Source organism: Chionomys nivalis, chromosome 21, assembly GCF_950005125.1.
Source record: "Chionomys nivalis chromosome 21, mChiNiv1.1, whole genome shotgun sequence".
NCBI classification, from domain to species: Eukaryota; Metazoa; Chordata; class Mammalia; order Rodentia; family Cricetidae; genus Chionomys; species Chionomys nivalis.
The window spans coordinates 11,942,128-11,960,285 of NC_080106.1; the positions used below are offsets into that span (position 1 = coordinate 11,942,128).

At 52.8% G+C, this 18,158-nt stretch overlaps 1 protein-coding gene across 2 annotated transcripts in view; it reads right to left on the bottom strand.

Annotated features, from left to right (window-relative positions):
* Positions 1-322: 322 nt before the first annotated feature.
* The window catches only part of Cmip (c-Maf inducing protein), a 193,675-nt gene continuing 175,839 nt past the window's right edge, over positions 323-18,158 (bottom strand). For both annotated transcript variants that reach the window (XM_057753570.1, XM_057753571.1), the window contains 11 exons: positions 13,708-13,773; positions 12,089-12,115; positions 11,763-11,811; positions 10,635-10,742; positions 7,889-8,005; positions 6,998-7,138; positions 6,218-6,265; positions 4,940-5,086; positions 4,270-4,375; positions 3,136-3,206; positions 323-521 (listed from right to left, as the gene is read on the bottom strand). In XM_057753570.1, coding sequence (XP_057609553.1) covers positions 468-521; positions 3,136-3,206; positions 4,270-4,375; positions 4,940-5,086; positions 6,218-6,265; positions 6,998-7,138; positions 7,889-8,005; positions 10,635-10,742; positions 11,763-11,811; positions 12,089-12,115; positions 13,708-13,773 — 934 coding nt within the window. In that variant the 3' untranslated portion in view covers positions 323-467. The remainder of the gene's footprint in view (positions 522-3,135; positions 3,207-4,269; positions 4,376-4,939; positions 5,087-6,217; positions 6,266-6,997; positions 7,139-7,888; positions 8,006-10,634; positions 10,743-11,762; positions 11,812-12,088; positions 12,116-13,707; positions 13,774-18,158) is intronic.

The window sequence follows — 18,158 nt, forward strand, 5'->3', positions numbered from 1 at the left end:
TGACTGAGAATTCCTGTCCCAAAGTCAGGGGCGAGATCTCGGCTCGGTGCACCTCCCGGAAGAAACAAGCATCCTCCTTCTGGCCCGAGTTGATGGCATCAGGCTGGATGAATGCCCCCACACATGGCATCACACAACAAAGGCAGAGAAAACCCACACAGGGATCCCCGCCCGCCCCTCCCCTGCCCTCCCTACCCGCTGTTCCTCTTCTTGTTGCCACCAAGGCTGCTTTTGATCAAGGTCTAAGGTTCCGACATGAAGCTCTAAGAATTAGGCGGGGGCTTGGGCGTGCTGAGGATTCCCCACCCCTCCCCCCCTCCGCCCCCCAAGACTCCCCCATCTAACCCACAGCCAGTTGCTGGGGCCATCCCAGGACCCACTGCTCTACAGCTATTAGTCAAGAGTCGTTTTTTTTTGTTTTGTTTTGTTTTGTTTTTGTGCGACACCATCCCGGGCACACAGGGGCTTCACCAGGCTTCGGTGTAGCGGACATCCACCTCCTTCAGATTAGGAAGTTTGGCCTGTGGGTGATAAGAAGGCACCTCGTCAAATACCAGCCATTTCCCTCAGACTCTTCGTCTTGGGATCCTCTGTTCTTAAACAAAAATATGGTCCCACCTGACACTTTTATTACATTTATTTATTTGAGACAGAGCCTCACGCAGTCCAGGCTGGCCTCAAACAGCTACGAAGCGAATGACCTCCTACTTCTAATTCTTCTGCCTTCAGCTCCGAGTGATGCAATTACAAGCATGGACTACCTCATCCGGTCTATATGGACCTGGGCATGGGGCACACAGTGCTCACCAGACAAGCGCTCTAGCCACTGAGCCCATCCGCAGTCCAATTCACTTGCGAGATTCTTCTCAGTCCCTGCCCTCTGTTCCTGCTGGGAGACTAGTCTCTCAACAGCTGGCTTTTCCTTCACTTCCAGAGGAATCTGTCTCATTAATGGTCTCCTGCCTTTACTTCCTGCCTTCCCAACATCCCTTACACCCACCAGCCCTATTCAATAACACACACACACACTTTCATGCACGCCAGGACACTCAGAGACAAAGGTGGCCTGCTTATTGCCCTGTCCTATGCCCAACAATCTTCAATGGTTTCGCCTGCCCAGACAGAAGCTGCAAGCTGGGGCCTGTGGTCACCAGCACAAAGCTGGGAAACATCTTCAAGTCACGCTTGCCAGTCTAGGAGGCTGCGCAGAAAAATACAGATGTCTAGGTTCTTTTAGAAAACAAAACAAAAACACCAAAAAAAAAAAAAAAAAAAAAACCAAACACAGGAGGGCTGGGCCAGACTGCTTACTAAACCATGTGGGTTTGCCTGTCACTTAGCACGAACATCTTTCTTCAAAAGTCAGGCAGTTCCCAGATGCCCCAGCAGAGGAAAGAGGGAGGTTGGTCAAAAACTGGTATCACTGAGTTGGAACCATGACACTCTGGAGTGTAAAAAATAGGTAAGGTGCTGGGCAGAGGGCTCAGCAGGTAAAGGTGCTTGTTGGACAAATCTAGAGACTGAATTTGATCCCTGGAGCTCATGTAAAGGTGGAAGGAGAGAACTGACTGCACATAGCTGTCCTCTGACTGCTGTGCCTATGTCACGGGCAGTGCATGCGCGCGCACACACACACACACATACACACACGAATAATATTTTATAAAAGATAGTAGGGGCCAGAGAGATGACGCAGTGACTGCTCCTCCAGAGACCAGAGTTAGGTTCTTAGCATCCATGTCAGGTCGTTCGCAACCACCGGCAACTCCAGCTCCAGGGGATTTGATGCCTTCTGAATGCACCCACACATGTGCCACACACACATACTCTCTCTCTGTCTGTCTCTCTCCCTTCCTTCCCTTCCCTCTCAAAATGAAAAGACAAGTAAGTGATTTGTCCTCCTAAGCACTGGCTCCCACTTCCCTCTTCCACTTGATTTCACTGTCGCTGTGGCTCTGGGGAACTAGAGCACAGGATGCTGCGAGAGCCATACTTCTCATGCCGCTACATGCACGGGTGCCCCTCATTGTGTGTGCACGTGTGTAAACGCACAGATGGAACTAGCAGGTGCAAGTCCTGGTGGCCACACTTCTTTCAAGTCTGACCCAGTGCTGAGAACACTGGCCGACAGAGGCACCTTGAGTTGTGTCTGGCTCCACAGTTTCACCCTTACAACTCCCACTGACTGCCCTCCCCGTGACTGTGCCTCCTGGGAATCGTGACCTCTCTGATCACACATCATGGCAGCCGCTGTCTGGCCTCCGTTCCTTGCCTGGGCGTGGTGGGTGTTACTACATACATGCCTGCATCAAAGAGCAAGCCCAGCTGGGAAGGTCAAAGAGAGTGATTGATAGCGGTTAGAGGGCCATCAGGAGACCCTGGCGAAGGAAGGTCCTGACCAAGGGTTCCAGAGGACTCTCTGGCAGTGGCTTCCAGGACGTGGGGGTGTCTCTGGGACCCAAAGCTGGATGTGCCAAAGGCCCTGCCTCCACCTCCCTAAGAAGCACGTGTTCCGGTGGATGAAATGTCCCAGCTGCCACACGCAGGGCCTCCTCCTCTCCCTACTTGGTTGCCAGGCCCAGCCCTGGCGGACTGCAACAGCCTAGAGAACACATGACCTATGTCTGCCCTGGCTGCTGTTCCCACAGGTCATCTCCCAAACAACTGCTAGGTTTTTAAAAGTAGGACTTGGCACCTCACTGAGAACCCCAGTGGTATTCTGGGGCGGCGGGGGGGGGGGGCGGGGGGAGATCCAGTCTTTCTGTGACCCAATGAGGATTTCTATGGCCCTCCTTGTCTGTCACACTCCAGTTGTGCTCGCTATGGCCAGGGCCTCCCCGTCACCCTGGACACCCCAGGCTTCTTATCCTTCGGATTCAACATCTGTGGCCTCTTCTTGGAAGGGATGCTCCTTGGTTTCCCCATGCCATACAGAGCCCTGGCTGGCTTCCTTTTTCACTCTGCCCTCACCCCTACCCATCTTTATCTGTTTCTGGTGCACCAGTCCTTGTGATGGAGAAGCTTCTTTAAGGGTGACCAGTGGGGGAAGGTGGCCAGAAGGGGAAAAGAGATAGCCAGAGAGGGAGGGGATGGATGACCAGAGGTGAAAAGAGGGACCCAGCAGGGAGGACTTACCTTCAGATCCTCGTAGGTGTCAGCCGAGAGCTTGGTGCTGTTCATATTTAAACTGCAAAGACTCTTCATGGCTGGGTAAAGAGAGACAGACAATGAACCCACATGAAAAAGCTACGGCAAGACGGGGACACTCAAGCTGCAGGCTGTTCTCAGTGTGGATGGGTAAGGGAGCTGCGACGGTTGTCCACCAGGTAGTCCATTTCAAGCTCTGGGGGTCAGAGCTGGGTCTTTTCTTGGTCTCTGACCTCTGACCTTCTCTCCCCTTCAGCGCTAGCCTTGCCCTGGGGATCCTGAATGCTTCCTGCCTGGCACTGCTGGCCCACGTCTCTCATTGTTGGTCTCAAGAGCCAATATCAAGTTGGGGTTCATGGTGGACCATACAGGTGCTTGTTGGAGACACATCCAAAGGCTTATATTGAGATGCTGGGGGCGGGATGGGGGCATGACACAACAGACCAATGGAGGTTCTGCACTGTTAAGTAGACCTAGAACCCCCCCCCCTTTTGTGCGTGCGCACCCCCCATGTGTTTCCTGTAGGAATATCCTGCAGGAAACAGCTCAAATGTCACTCATGTTCCCCATATCAGAGCTCCCACCATCCAGAACTGTAGGACTGTCAAAGCCACTTCTGTGATCTACTGTTGCACTCCCTCTCCCACCTCCCAGAGGCCTGCTTGGCCATTCTACCGCTGAGTCACGAGGCCTCTTGTCTAAGGAAGCAAGTTAGAAAACAGCACAAGTGGATTCCCAGGCTCACTACCCCCTTGAGCAGAGCTGTGTGGAACCAGTATCCTAGACCCTGTCCCAGGCTTCTCAAGCTGGACAGGCCCAGGAATGCCTGAGGACCCAGGGGCACAGGGGTGCGTTTCTGAGCAGCTAGGAAGGCTGGAACAGCAGTGACAATGGTGGTATCCGGTGGCTGGACGGAAGGCACAGGCTAATCTCACAAGCTTCCCTGTTTCCTGTAGATGGCTAGTTCCCCGAGGGCAGGTACACCCCTCTGCTTGTTCCCAGTACCTTGCCTGTGCCAAGGTGCAACAGGTCTGCTACAAACTGGTTAATAATGAACCACCTGCTTCCTTCTCAGGGTGTGCAGCTAGGGGGCAGCCCACCTGCCGCAGACCAGGTACTCACAGCTGAGAGCCAGCAGGCCGGCGTCGGTGACTGGGGTCTCACACAGGTTCAGCACCTGGAGCATAGTGAGGTGTTCCGACAGGAGCCGCAGGCCGGCGTCTCCAAACTGTGGGGCACATGGGTTCTTAGCCTTTGCAGGCCCAGGGGAGGGGACCCTAAGGCTGGGCAGGAGTGGGAGAGGGTGGGATCTATCTATGAGGCCACGCCCTCTTTTCAGCACACAGTCCTCCGTCCTGAGTTCACATCTAGTTTCTCACCAGGACATAGGCCAGGCAAGGGCCTCTATCAGAGTCTGAACTTAGGCTCTGAAACCTGAAAGCAGTGCTCAGGTGGCCCATCAAGAGATGGAGGAGCCTGTGTATCCCATAGGGCTAGGCCAGTGGTACCATGCTGGGAATCCAGCAGGCTCCAAGAGAATACCCATATATTCCTCCTCCCTGTTAGGCTGGAGAGGCCTAAGGTGAACTCTCAGCCCCGTATCTTCCAACTCAGGAGCCTGTGCAGTGTTCCCAATGGGAAATGGGCTGCCAAGTGGCATGGGAACCCCAACTTCCTCCTGTCTGGGGGAATGGGTTAGGGTTATGCATGCAGAGCAAGTGGCTAGGCCCATGAGCTCTGGGCACGGGAGGTGAGGGGGAGGACAGGGCGCAGGGTGTGGGCGGAGCGGCACCTGCGTGGACCACAGATTGAGCTGCTTGAGGGAAGGCAGTTTGATGAGGTGCTCGGCGCAGGCACTGGTGACGTTGGTGAAGGCCAAGCTGAGGTTCTCCAGGTTTCCAAAGGAGCCAGAGCTCAGCAGGCGGGCCAGGTCCGCGTCCTGCAGTGGGTGGGCATGATGCTCAGGGCAGGCTGGGGCATTTGCCAGGGAGGCCTCACGCCCACTCCCCCCAGCCTCGTCTGCAGCCGACACGGGTCTCTGACCACACCGAGGTCTTTGTGTCCCCAGGAGCTGAAAGGTGGTGGCTAGGCCTTGTGGTGTGACTCATAGCTTGAGTCACGGCTGGGCTGCAACCAAGGCCAGCACCCTCCCAAGCAGAGCGTGCACGTTCACATGCGTGGTGTGCCTGCGTGTGTGCGCACGTCCGTGTGTGCGAGCGTGTGCAAATGCAGAGGCATGCACACCCCGTGGCAGGCAGCTCCTGTGGAGTTTCCATGTGAAGAGCTGGTTGCTGTCTTCAGTCCCAAGTCAGCAGAGAGACACCCGTGCTGCAGACCCTGGACTGAAGGTCTTTGACCTTTAGCTGTGCCCTGAGTTACAGCTAACTTCCCAGCCTCCTCTGCAGCTAATTATGGCCAGGTGCTGAATATGGACAATGAGATGCACATGGAACTTCTAAGAAGAATCTCTAAGGAAAGGGCGGACTGTTCCCTGTCACTTCCTCCTTCCTTGCTGGCTGGGAAGGAGCTACAGTGGCTGGAGCCTGGGCAGGCTTCTTGGTCCATGAGCAGGAAGCCATGCCTTGAGGACAGCGAGGTAGCAGGAAATTAGAACCCCAAAAGACCTTGGAAAATGGGAAAACAGTGTGCAGATCTCATAGGGTTGTAAAAGTCAAACAGACTAACAGTCCAGTGCTTAGTAGCTATTGTTACCATGGTTACTAGCAACCCCTCGGTAATACTGCCGATGTCACCAGCAATCTTTTGTCTTTTTTGAGGGGCTGAAGACTGAACCCAGAGCCTCCACACATGCTAAACCGGGGCTCCACCCATGAGCTGCAACCCCAGCCTCAACATCAAAGACAAGCTTCGGCATAATATCTTCATTCTGCTTGGTTTCCATCTCTTCCTCTTCGGTCCATTTACCTCCCGTCTCCCGGTCCCATGGTCATACCTTCTCTCCCCTCCTGGTCATCTCTCACCCCGGCATCTGGACAGTTCACTTCCCTGCTCCACCCACCTTGCTCCGCCCCACCCCACCCCACCCCCACAGAGACTAAAACTGACTTACTGTGGACTTGGAGGGCAGTGTTAGCCTGGTGGGCCCGCCTTTCCTTTGCTGCAACAGAAATGAGACCAGTTGAGTCTTATGTCCCCTCTGCCACCAGCCCCTTGGGCAGAAGACACTGTGACGGTCACAGCTTATGGCATAGGTGACACCAGAAAACACTGGCAGAGGTGGAAGTGCGGGTGCTCTGACTGGAAGGGACATCACCCATTCAATTCTTTTTTTTTTTTTTTTTGGTTTTTTCGAGACAGGGTTTCTCTGTGGTTTTGGAGCCTGTCCTGGAACTAGCTCTTGTAGACCAGGCTGGTCTTGAACTCACAGAGATCCGCCTGCCTCTGCCTCCCAAGTGCTGGGATTAAAGGCGTGTGCCAACCCATCCAATTCTTGTTGGGGGAAGTGGCACCCACTTCAGTCCCAAATGACAGACAAGTTTTACACCAGATGTCTCACAGTAAAGACCTGGGCTGTGCACACCTTTTGCCAAGAGCCACACAGTGGGGAGAGGAGGGTGGCTCCAGGGGAAAGGACAGCCAGCCCTCACGGGCCTGTGTGCGCCCATGCAGAGACAGTCTCTCAGTTAGGACGGGGTATGACGACACTGGGGCCTCTGCAATGAAGCGTAAGTGGGTTGTGTGACTTCGGCCCACGGGCTTTGCCTCTTCTGCGCCCGTCTAGAACCCTATGCGAAGGACAGGGAACAAACCCAAACGCTCTGAGTGTGGAGAAGCAGTCACAGGGGGCCACCTCGTGTTCTGGGAACAGCGGGCGGCGGCGAGGACTTACCAGCTCCTTCAGCTCCCGCTGCCGGTCGCACAGCTGTTCGTACATGCGCTTGCCCACATCTGTGCTCTCCAGCGTGGAGATGATCTGCAGCTGGGTGTCATTGTTGTCGATGATGTTGTATTCCAGCATCAGGCACAGGATCTGCCAGGAGTCAGGAGGCTGTGTCAGGGAGTGGCCTGCCACAGGACCTTGGCGTATGCTACTCCCCATTTTTGGAGTACTCTGCCTTTGCCCCCAGGTTAACGTTTCAACCCTACCTCCAGGGAAATGTGGGCTTTCCTCCATGGGCCAGTAAATTCTTTTCTGTTCGCACCCCCTTGACTGATGGGCAGCTTGGTGACTGCTTTCTAGAGGTTAGAATGTGGCAAGGTGGTGCTCCCCGATTCTGACAGCTCTTATAAACTGTTGCCCATGGGACAGACGTTCTGGGAGTGTCTGGCTTTGTGGGACCTCGTGGAGTAGTGGGGAAGAGGAGACCGAGGACGAACAGTTAGGCCCCGGGCTTGTCCTCTTGAAAACTGAGCAGTGACCCTAAAGCCACACAAAGCAGATAGAAGCTGGGGCTGCCAGCTTCTAAGGGTCTGAGAAAAAAAGTCTTGCAAAGGATGCCACGGACTTTAACCCCCATGGCAACCTCTGGAGACTCCAAAGAAGAACAACTCAGGCAAGCCTAGCTACCCCTTGGGCTGTTAACAATTCTGTGCTTCAAGAGGAGACAGTTGCTATGCAGTAATCAGAAGAGAAACCTCGAGATCGCTGTGATCGACACGGTGAATGAACCAGCAGCAGCCTGAGAAGGGCAGCCACACGCTCAAGAGGCTGCAACCACACCTGCCTTGCCCACCCTGCCTGCTCAGACACCGTATGAGAACGCCTGGGCCAGGACCTCACCTCCGCCATGGTCTGGTTCCCTCTCAGTGCCAGGAGCATGCAGGGGCCCAGCTTGTTTTCCGCCAGAGAGAGCAGAAACTTTTTGGTCTTGTAACAGGAGCCCATGAGGATGTGCACCTGGGAGGCAAGAAGACCGAGGTGAAGCAACTAGGGTACCACCAGTGCCGTCCGTGACCCTCAGTGCCAGCCTCTGTGGGCAGGGACAGGTGAGGAACCTCCCTGCTTGTGCCAACATCCTGGTCTCCCGTGACTGTCACGTCATCCCTATGGACGGAAACCTTTTCTCAAGGTGAATAGTGACTGAGGACATGTTCAACACTGGACACATATGAGACCACATTGGAACGGGGTGCAGGCAGCAGGTGCAGTCACCCAGACAGATGAGACAGTGGTCACTGGAGCTGTCCAGGGGTGCAGAGCTAGCATGAAAGGGCAGAGGTGAAGCTGCAGGCCACGTGTTCCAGAGGCGGGTGGTGCTGGTGGTAGCAGAGCCGCGAACCCGAATGTTGGAATGTTTCTGCATAGGATGGTAACACTCACATTCTATCTATTTTACCACAGGAAAAAAAAGGAGCCCCTCCCCTCCAGCTCCTGCTGGGGGCTGCTGTATTGGGTCCTGTGAATTCTTAGCATTGAGGGTACCAGGCAGAAATTTCTAGGCAGTTCTTGCTAGATGAGAGAACAACAGGCCGGACTCATGTAGCAGCTGGTCTGTCCTGTGCCCTGCTTTCTCTGCGCTACTAAAAGATGCTTTGAGAGATCACCCACCCAGCAAAGCCTGCTCTCTCCTGAGATACGTTGGAGGGGGTGTTGCTTGTATTTAGTTACAGGTGAGGTCACAAGAGGTCAGGGACTCCCTGAGCTGTCCACTGAGAGACCAAACATCCTGCAACTTCATACAATAGCAAGGGCCTTCTGGAAACGGCAGCCTAACCCAGGGACCACTTCTCGCTATGTGTCTCCATGGAAACATTTATATCCCCACGGCTGCCTGCTTCTTTCCCTGTCTATATATTCTTCTGGCCCATCGTTAACAACTCTGGCGTACACATGAAATCACTTTTGCGGGAGCTGACTCCCCATGTCCTCTCTCACACTGAATCTCCGCAGGAAGGGGTGGGGGAAGACACCCAGCACTGCCACAGTGAAGTTGTGATATCCGAGGAAGCCAGGCGTGACAAGCAGGCAGTTGGGCTTGTTTATAGGTACATGGGACACGCTTAGAAAGCAGGTAGGTCCAGGGCAATAGGGAGGGGTTTGGAGCAGATTCGTAAGGAAAAAGACCTAAATTAGACCCCCTCCCTTTTTTTGTTTTTAGAGACGGGGGTTTCTCTGTAGCTTTGGAGCCTGTCCTGGAACTTGCTCTGTAGACCAGGCTGGTCTCGAACTCACAGAGATCTGCCTGCCCCTGCCTCCCGAGTGTTGGGATTAAAGGCGTGTGCTAGCACTTAAAAACAGACCCCTTGAAGTGGTGTCTCAGAGGATATGATTATTTATCGTCATTGCACAGATCTTGTCCAAATTCACTGTGGTGACTGTTTACCCTGCAAATTAGTCTCTATCGGTCTCTAGTAAAGATGGGAATAACCTGAGCAGGCTCAGGGGTCTTGGTGTCCTGGTGGCTCAGTAAGTATCTCACGCCTGCCACAGCACATAATTGCTCTGATGCTCCAGGATGTCTCTTTGTCTTGTTTTTACATATGAGGAAGCTGGAGCCCAGACAGGCGAGTCAGCACACAAGGTCAGCTAGTGGAAAACTGGGCAGTGACCTAAGGCCCAGGTCTAGCTGACGCCTGCATTTTCTGCACGTCACATGACCCCAGAAAACTGTGGGATCTGTGAATGGAGTTGGGTGTGTCAGGGACCAGAGTGACTGAGGTCACTGGCCACTTTGGCAGACCTTCTATCCTGGGGAAAGAGTAGCCTGCGTCCCTTTGCTACAGAAGAAGCCACTACCTCTAGACAGTAGCTTGGCCTACAAAAGGGCGTGCCAACAAGTCCTGTCAAGCAAGCCACTGGACCTCTCTGGACCTCTGTTGCTGCCCAAGGGTGATTCTGTGACATTGGTTCTTAATTGTGGGTTGTGACCCCTTTGGGGGATGCGAATGACCTTTTCATGGGCGGGGGGACGACACATATCAGATATTTACATTAAGATTCGTAAAATCACAGTTATGAAGTAGGAACAAAATAACTATGGTTGGGGGTCACCACAACATGAGGAACTATATTAAAGGGTCACAGCATTAGGAAGGTTGAGAACCATTATGCTATAGTAAGAAAGTACCAGAAGCCACTGTGAATGCAGCGGCTGATTCACTGACCTCAATCCCTTCATCTAGGGTGGGGATGAACACCCTGAGTCTGGCTCCCAAGTCCCCCATTGTGAGGACTGGCTGAGCAGGTGGCACTGCAGTCAGTACCTCGTGACAAGCTGCATCTGTCCCTTGCATAGAAAATCACCATGACAACCAAGAGTGATCTTGGACCCTCAGCTGCCTGTATTGTAAAATGGAGGGACAATGAAGGTCCTCACTTCCCAGAGCAGGTGACAGGCTGGGTGCATCAGGCTCTTAGCTCAGGTAAGCAGGAATGAGTGACACTCTCCCTTCGGCCCCCTCCCTCTTCATGGCTGGCATTGTGCTGGCCAGAAGACTTGCAGGCAGGCCACACAGTGGGCTGCTGTGCAACTCAGGATGGAAGAAGCCCAATGCCCACCAGCAGCTTCCTGGGGGACCCCATGTACCATGCTGGCAAACAGCTCCCCATCATCGTCGCAGGCCACCCCTCCGGGGCTGTAGAGCTGGAACCAGCCATCCTTGCCGGCCCGCACGCTCAGCAGGCACGAGTGGACCTGTGGGCAGAGGACAGACGCGCTGTCAGATTGAAACAGGTACAAAGGAAACGTGAATGGCATCGACAAGCCAGGCAGTCAGGAAGGACACGAACTTCCTTTAGTCCCACAACCACTGGCCTCCTACTAAGTTCCACAGACCTTCGGGGAAGTCCAGCCATGTGTCCTCAGCTTCTTAGAACAGCCATGAGGCCGATTTAGCTGAGGAAAGCTGAGGGAGACAGGGCTGGGGTCTCCCAGGGCGGAGCAGCCCCGAACAGGCCCTGTCTCCATATTTTTTTCTGTGTTTCCCTCTGGGTGGGCCACTTCCTCTCTCTTCTGCTTTGGTCTCTGCCGTCTCTGTGCCCAGGGCTCTCTCTTGCTCTCTGCCCCTCCCTGCCTGGGGTTTATCAACTAACCTTAGGCTTGGGGGGTTTGCCTTCTTCTGCCCCACTTCCCACCTTTCTTCCATGGACAGTCTTCCCTCTCGGCCTGTCCTAGGAATCTCAAGCTCTCTCCAGCCCTGAGATTCTCTTCTGTGAGGTCTCATCCTCACCCCCTTATCTGCCCGTCTGTCTTTCTCTACTGAAGGGTCTCTGTCTAGACTGGGGACAATGTTGGAGGCATAAGAACAGCCCTCCTGTCCCTTCCCAGAGCTGTGCGTAGGTACAAGTGCATGGGCACACGTGCGTTCATGTTTGGGAAGGACGTCACACCTATACCCATGGTACGTGCACACACACACACACCTACCTCTGCTCTTTATACCCTCCCTCCAACTCCTCAGAACAGATTTTAAGTCGGGACTGATTGTCAACTCAAGGGTGAGACCCAAGGCTACCGGGTCATTTGTGCGCAGATAGGTCTGTCACTGTCCCAAAAACAGACAGCAAAGACAGTGAGTCTCCATGGAGATACTGCTTGCTACCATCTGAACAGCCAAAGTGACTGTCTAAGGCCACACCTGGATGATTCCACACAAGACCAGGCCCCCAAACTTTTTTTCTACTGCAGAAAAAAGGAAGAAAAAAAAAGGCTTACTTCCTGTCTTGGATCCTCTGCAAACCTCTGAATCACATACTTCAGTTCCCTGGAAGGAAGAGGATGGGTCATTTGCAGGCCTAAGTGGACGTGTGGACGTGGGGTTGGGGAAGGGTGGAAGAGGCAAGGCGCATGGGACATTTCCTAGCAGGGACTGGATGTGAGTCACAGGAGACTGTGCAGGAGGTCCCTCTGCAGCCTCCCAAAGTGCATGTGACCCCAAGAATGGGCAGAGGGAGGCTGGTGGTGGCAGGGGTGTGACAATGACCCAGAGCAGGGGGCACTCGAAGCAGGAGAAGGCAGGGTGGCTGCTCTGGCATACTCACTTGGTGAACTTCTCATGCGCGAGAGCTCTGTACCAAAACCAAAGAGACAAGACAGTTAGGCATTTGATGCACAATGCTCAACACACCCTCCAGGGACATCGAGACTGTAGCTCTGATTAGAAGAACGTAGAGGACATTGACAAAGAAATGTGGCTATCTTGTCCCTCCCCCTGACAAGGTGAGGATCACAATTATGTGAATAGGCTGAGCCCCCAATGTCCCCAAAGCCAACAAACACCAGGTCCACTGCAGAGGCGCTAACCGGGTGCGGGGGTGCACGAACGTGAAGGCACATGCGGGCTCCAGGGACCCAGGTGTGTTTGTTAATTGTTCCACAATTAAGGCAAGGCTGCACTAATTACCAGCGCACATTGCCAGGCAATCAGGGACCATTCTTCCAAGTGAATTGCATCATGGGCCACTGTCAAGTGGGTCCTAGGGCCTGTGGGGACAGCTGCTGCAGCCAATGATGCCACAGAGAGAGGAGGCTCTAAGGAGTCGGATTTCTCCGGTCTCCATTCTTGGGGGCCCTGAGGGAGCTAGCGGGGCCAGCAAATGGGGCAATTACTGGATGTAATGTCCCCCTCCGAGGAGCTGCATTCACAAACACAGGCTCGCTAATGGGCTCTGCAGAGAGACCCAAGTGCCTCCCAAAGCCCAGCAGCTTCCAATCCTGTCAAAACAGGCCCGCTGGCATGTGAAGCCCGTGGCTCAGCTGAAGCTCTGGGCAGGCTGTGACCCACCACCACCCAACTGTTTCCCATGATGCACTTCCTGTTAGGAGGAGGGTGGGTGAAAGAGAGGCAGAGGGTGCATCCATTTCTGGCCACATTCAGAGTGTGCTGTGAGCTAATGGTGGGCATTAAGGCGCAGTGAGTGTAGCTAGCCTTTCCCTGCACAGTCGGGAAATGGCTCTTAGGTGTGCATTTTCTTTTCTTTGTTGGTGCTAGAGATTGACCCCCGAGCACCTCACGTGCTAGGTGCTCTCCAGCCTTTCCTCCCTTCTTTGGCAGACAGGGTTTTGCTGGGTAGCTCACACTAGCCTGGAACTGTAACTATAGCAATGGTTCCCAACCTATGGGTCGCAACCCCATTGGGAGCGAATGACAGATATCGAATAGCAGACATCCTGCATATCAGATATTTATATTACAATTATAACAGTAGCAAAACTACGGTTAATACAAGATTGAATTTTATGGTTGGGAGTCACCGCAAAATGAGGAACTGTATTAAAGGGTTGCAGCGTTAGGAAGGTTGAGAACCACTGATTTACAGACATGTGCTACCATGCCTGACGTGGTAATATATCAACTGTGGAGTTTTACTGTCCCCCAGGGAGGGAGGGTATTATTGTTCGCACCTGGTGCATAATTAAAACCTGTTATACTGACCATAGATTAGGCATGGTAGAGACCTCCTCTGAGTCTAAGGGTCCCCTATGTCGCAACCACGAAGGCTGAGACTATTCCGACCACATTCTCAGTGTTTCAGAGGCCCACAAAGTCAGGCCACATCTCCATGTCTTGGCTGTGGGTCCCAGCCCCGCTCTGTAACAAAGTGAGCCTCTGGAACCGACACCACCCCCTCCCATTCAGACAGGGCGTGGTGGGACTTACTCTTTGGGGAATGGAATGGGCTGAAGCAAGCTGGCCAGAGATGGCCTCCAATCATCATAGTCAGACCTAGGAGGAGAGAGGAAGTCAGTGAGGAGTGGCCTCAGGGAGGTTTTCCACAAGCAACCCTGCATGACCTTAAGACAGCAAGTGTCTGGTGTTATCACACAACGTGGATGCTGCCCCACCTACTTCCTGGACAATGTCCACTGCACAGCATGAATCAATAAAGAACATTGCTGACTTTCACACAAGAACCAAGGGGCAACTACCTAGTTCCTCAGGATCGCATAACCCCCTTGTTCCTGTCTCGGTTCATCGCCCTTTTGAGCTATCATCAAGAGTGAGGGACTAGTCTAGGTCTCTAATCCCTAAATCCATGTTGATGCTCCAGACCCTTAAGACCTCAGAATGTGACATCTGGAGAGACAGAGGGCCTCTAGGTTGGACCCTGACCCAATCTGATTGACATGAGAAGTATGTACAGAGAAAAGCCCCCCAAGAACTCAGAGAAAGGGAACCAGGGCAGGATAGTCTGCCACACCTTCACCTGTCTCCTCGGAACTAAGAAGACACTGTAGTTATAGCCACACGGCCTGTGATGGGGTCACAGTAGTTCAAGTGTGTCTCCTATCGCTGGCTGACAGACCCAAAGGAAAGCTTACAGACGGATTCGAGAAAACCAACCAACCAACCAACCAACCAACCAACCAACCAACCAACCAACCACAGTTTGAGGCACTGTCCTCATCTACCAGAAACTTCTTTCTTTTTAGACAGGGTCTCAAGGCCCGTGAGACAGCTCTGTGGGTAAATGTGCTTTGTCCCCAAGTCTGAAAAACCAAGTTCAAATTCGAGCCCCAAAATTCAGGTGTTTGAAGAGAACTAACCCCTGCACACTGTCCCCTGACCTCCACGGGTATGCTGTGGTATTTGAATTGAACGCACACACGCATTCAGCAGCTGAAGAGTGAACCTCAAGGTAGTCTGTTTTCATGGCATGAATCTCATCTTTTCAGTGGCTGGGTGGATAGCTGGCCCCGGGCTTAGAGTCTTTTTTTTTTTTTTTTTTTTTTTGGTTTTTTTCGAGACAGGGTTTCTCTGTGGTTTTGGAGCCTGTCCTGGAACTAGCTCTTGTAGACCAGGCTGGTCTCGAACTCACAGAGATCCGCCTGCCTCTGCCTCCCAAGTCGGGCTTAGAGTCTTATTCTCGGTCTTCTTTGACATTCAGAATTCAGGTTTCCTGCCATCACATCCACTAATGAGCTTCCGACATGGTCCACCCGCCCCCCCCACACACACTCCTTCTTGATCTTCCAATCCCATTCAATCTATTTGTTTTTGATTTTGAGATAGGTATCTCATGTAGCCCAGGCTAGCTCTGGGCTTGCTCTGTAGCTGAGGATGACCTGGTCCTCCTGTCTCCACCTAGGAATTCAGGCATGCTGTACCACGTGTTGTTTTCTGCAGTGTTAAGAGTGGACAACAGGACACTGAAAGCGAGGCAAGCACACTCACTACCAACTTAGTCACGTCTGGTCCACCCTTGATTTTTAACACTGTCGATAACCTACCCACTTGTATATATACTCTGTCCCTCTGTCTGGGCTTCCCATAGAAATACAGCCTGCTGTTTTTCAGCCCCAGAACAAATGCTTCCTTCTAACAAAGTACAGCTCAGATAACCCTTGGCTCTGGACTATTCCCGCCCTACCGGCCTCTGAATGAACTCACGAGAAATGCCTTCAGGACCCAGATCACACCCTGGAAGGCTCTAAGGAAAGGCCCAGATGGACAACATGGAAAAGAATTGCCAGAAGGGTCTGGTGGTGTTAGATAAAGTCATAACAGTGATATGGCTGACACCTACGCACGAACTGTGCCCCCGCACAGGGCTCATATTTGATCACTTCATCTCTGCGACACCCACAAGAGGTGGGGGAAAGGGATGTCTGGGTTCGGCAGTAGGAGGTGAGGGGCATGATAGCCTGTTGCACTGTGTGCTGGAGGCTCCTAGGCCTGTGGACTGCGCCAATCGACGGTCTCAGAGCTCAGAGGCCCCAGGGATGCATGCTGGAATGCCTGCTCTCCCTGGTTCCTTTCTGTGTGTGTGTGTGTTGCGGGCGGGGGGGGCGGGGTCACTTGTTTATGCAATGAGCTTGCCTTCTTATGATGAGATCCCCGCCACCCTTAACTGACCCATGGTCAGCACATCAAAATGTGACTTCCTATGTCGCGTCCACTGTGTGCCACATGCTTTCTTCTGAGGCCCTCCTAGAATCTTCCTGGTCAGGCGGGTGTCACTATCATCGCTTTAGAAACACAAATGCTGGAACGTAGGCATCTTAGCCTTGGTCTCAGGTCAGAACTGAGCTTTGAACCCAGGATCCTGGCTCCTGTCTATGTTCTGCCTACTAGGCAGTCCAGCGCCTCACTAGAAGGTGACCAGGTCATACCTGTGGGAGAAAGCTACACTTGTTGGGTCTTTTTTCTATTTAAAAAAAAAAAAAAAGTTTTACAGGGGCCGGAGAGATGACTCAGTGGTTAAGAGCACTGACTGCTCTTCTAGAGGACCTGGGTTCAATTTCTGAACCCACATTGCAGTTCACAACTGTGTATGACTCCAAAATCTGACACCCTCCCACAGACATACATGCAGGCAAAATACTAAAAGCACATTAATTTAAAAAAAAAAAAAGTTTTACAAAATAAAATTTGGGAGCTTGGGGGGGGGAATGGCTTAGTAGGGAAGAGTGCTTGCTGTGTAAACAAGAGGTCTCGAGTTCGAAACGCAGCCCCTGTGTCAAAAGCACACGCCTGTCACCCTAGTGCTGAGGTGGGCGGGATCACGGGGGCTTGCTACCTGCCCGCCTAGCTCCAGATCTAGTGAGACCCTGTCTCAGGGAACAAGACAGAGAGTGACAGAGTAGGAGGCCGAATGTTGTCTTCTTGCCTTCACACGTACACGTGAGATGCATGTGCACACCACACACACGTATACTACACCCACATAGAAACAGTTAAGATTTGCTCTGTGTAAAAAGGCTATCAGAGAACCCTAAGGAGATTTAAACACTTAAGTCAGAATGGGGTTGAGGGAGTGGACGTGGGGCTCCTGGGAGCCTCAGAATCGGGGCCATCACCTCCCTTCACCTCCCTTCACCTCGGCTGCTCTTTCTGCCTGGATGGAAGTGTGTCTCACTGCCATGGTCCCACAAGAGTCCGTGGTTTCTATACTGCACCCACCCACCCTGCTCTTCAGGTCACTGCTTTGGGCACGTGGTGCTCCTCATATTCTGAGAGATAGACAGCTGGAACCTCTGTCTTCAAGCACAGACACTGGCTTACCATAGACAGGCAACAAATGCTTCAAGAATATGTGGATTAGTGCTTGGATGGATGGATGGATGGATGGATGGATGGATGGATGGATGGATGGATGGATGGACTGACTGATTAGTGCTTATACGGACGGATGGATGAGGACCCTAAAAAAGCTCTGAGTTCTCTTTACTGAAGACCCCAGGCCTGGTCTTGGCCAACTCAACCTACTCCAGGCTGGCCCAAAGCAGATCAATCCTGATGTGCCTTTGCAGTATGGTCCTTTCTTCAAGGGTCGCCAGGGGAGGCTTGTGGTGGTTTTTCAGAGGGGTCACATTCCAGTGATGCCAGAGCATACCTTGGAGAGCTTGTGGTAACAGGTAAGAACATACTATCATTTTCCCCGTGGCCAATGGTATGCCTAGGGTTCTGAATGTGGCTTTCCTCACCCTCACAATGTCCAAAGGGCCACTTCCATTCCACACCATATCACCTTCCCTTCTTGTTTTTTTTTTTTTTTTATTCACTATGTAGACCAGGCTGGCCTTGAACTCAGAGATCAGCCTGCCTCTGCCTCCTGAGCACCAGGACTAAAGGCCTGCACCACCACACCTGGTTCTATCTTCTCTTCTTCAGCTCTCATCTGGATTGAGCCAAATGTTCACTCTCACCAAGAACCATGGGACAATGGAGAAAACGTCTCATTACTGAAACCTCACAGCAGCCCTTCACGGAGAGGGCAAGACAAGCAACCTGAGGCCCAGAGGAGCCAGGAGCACCATCTCAGGTTACTCAACAGATAAAGCCCTGTCTATTAGACATGGGCTTCTGGCCACCCACAAGTGTGCTGAGTGCCACAGTGTTCGTTTCCTAAACTGTCAAGAAATTATAACTGTGCCTTATCCTGACTCTATCCTAGGACAGGAAACACCACTACGCTACAATCACCAGTTGCAGTGACTCCCCTACACTGGGTGAACCTCTACGTGTGGTGGACTGGGGCTACAACTATCACCTCCCATGCTCACGCTACATCACCAAGGCCTGGCTGAAGGACTAAACTCAGGGAGGTCAGATGATGAGTTTGTGTCACAAATTAGAAAGTGGCACTTGGGGAACACGCACCCAGCTCC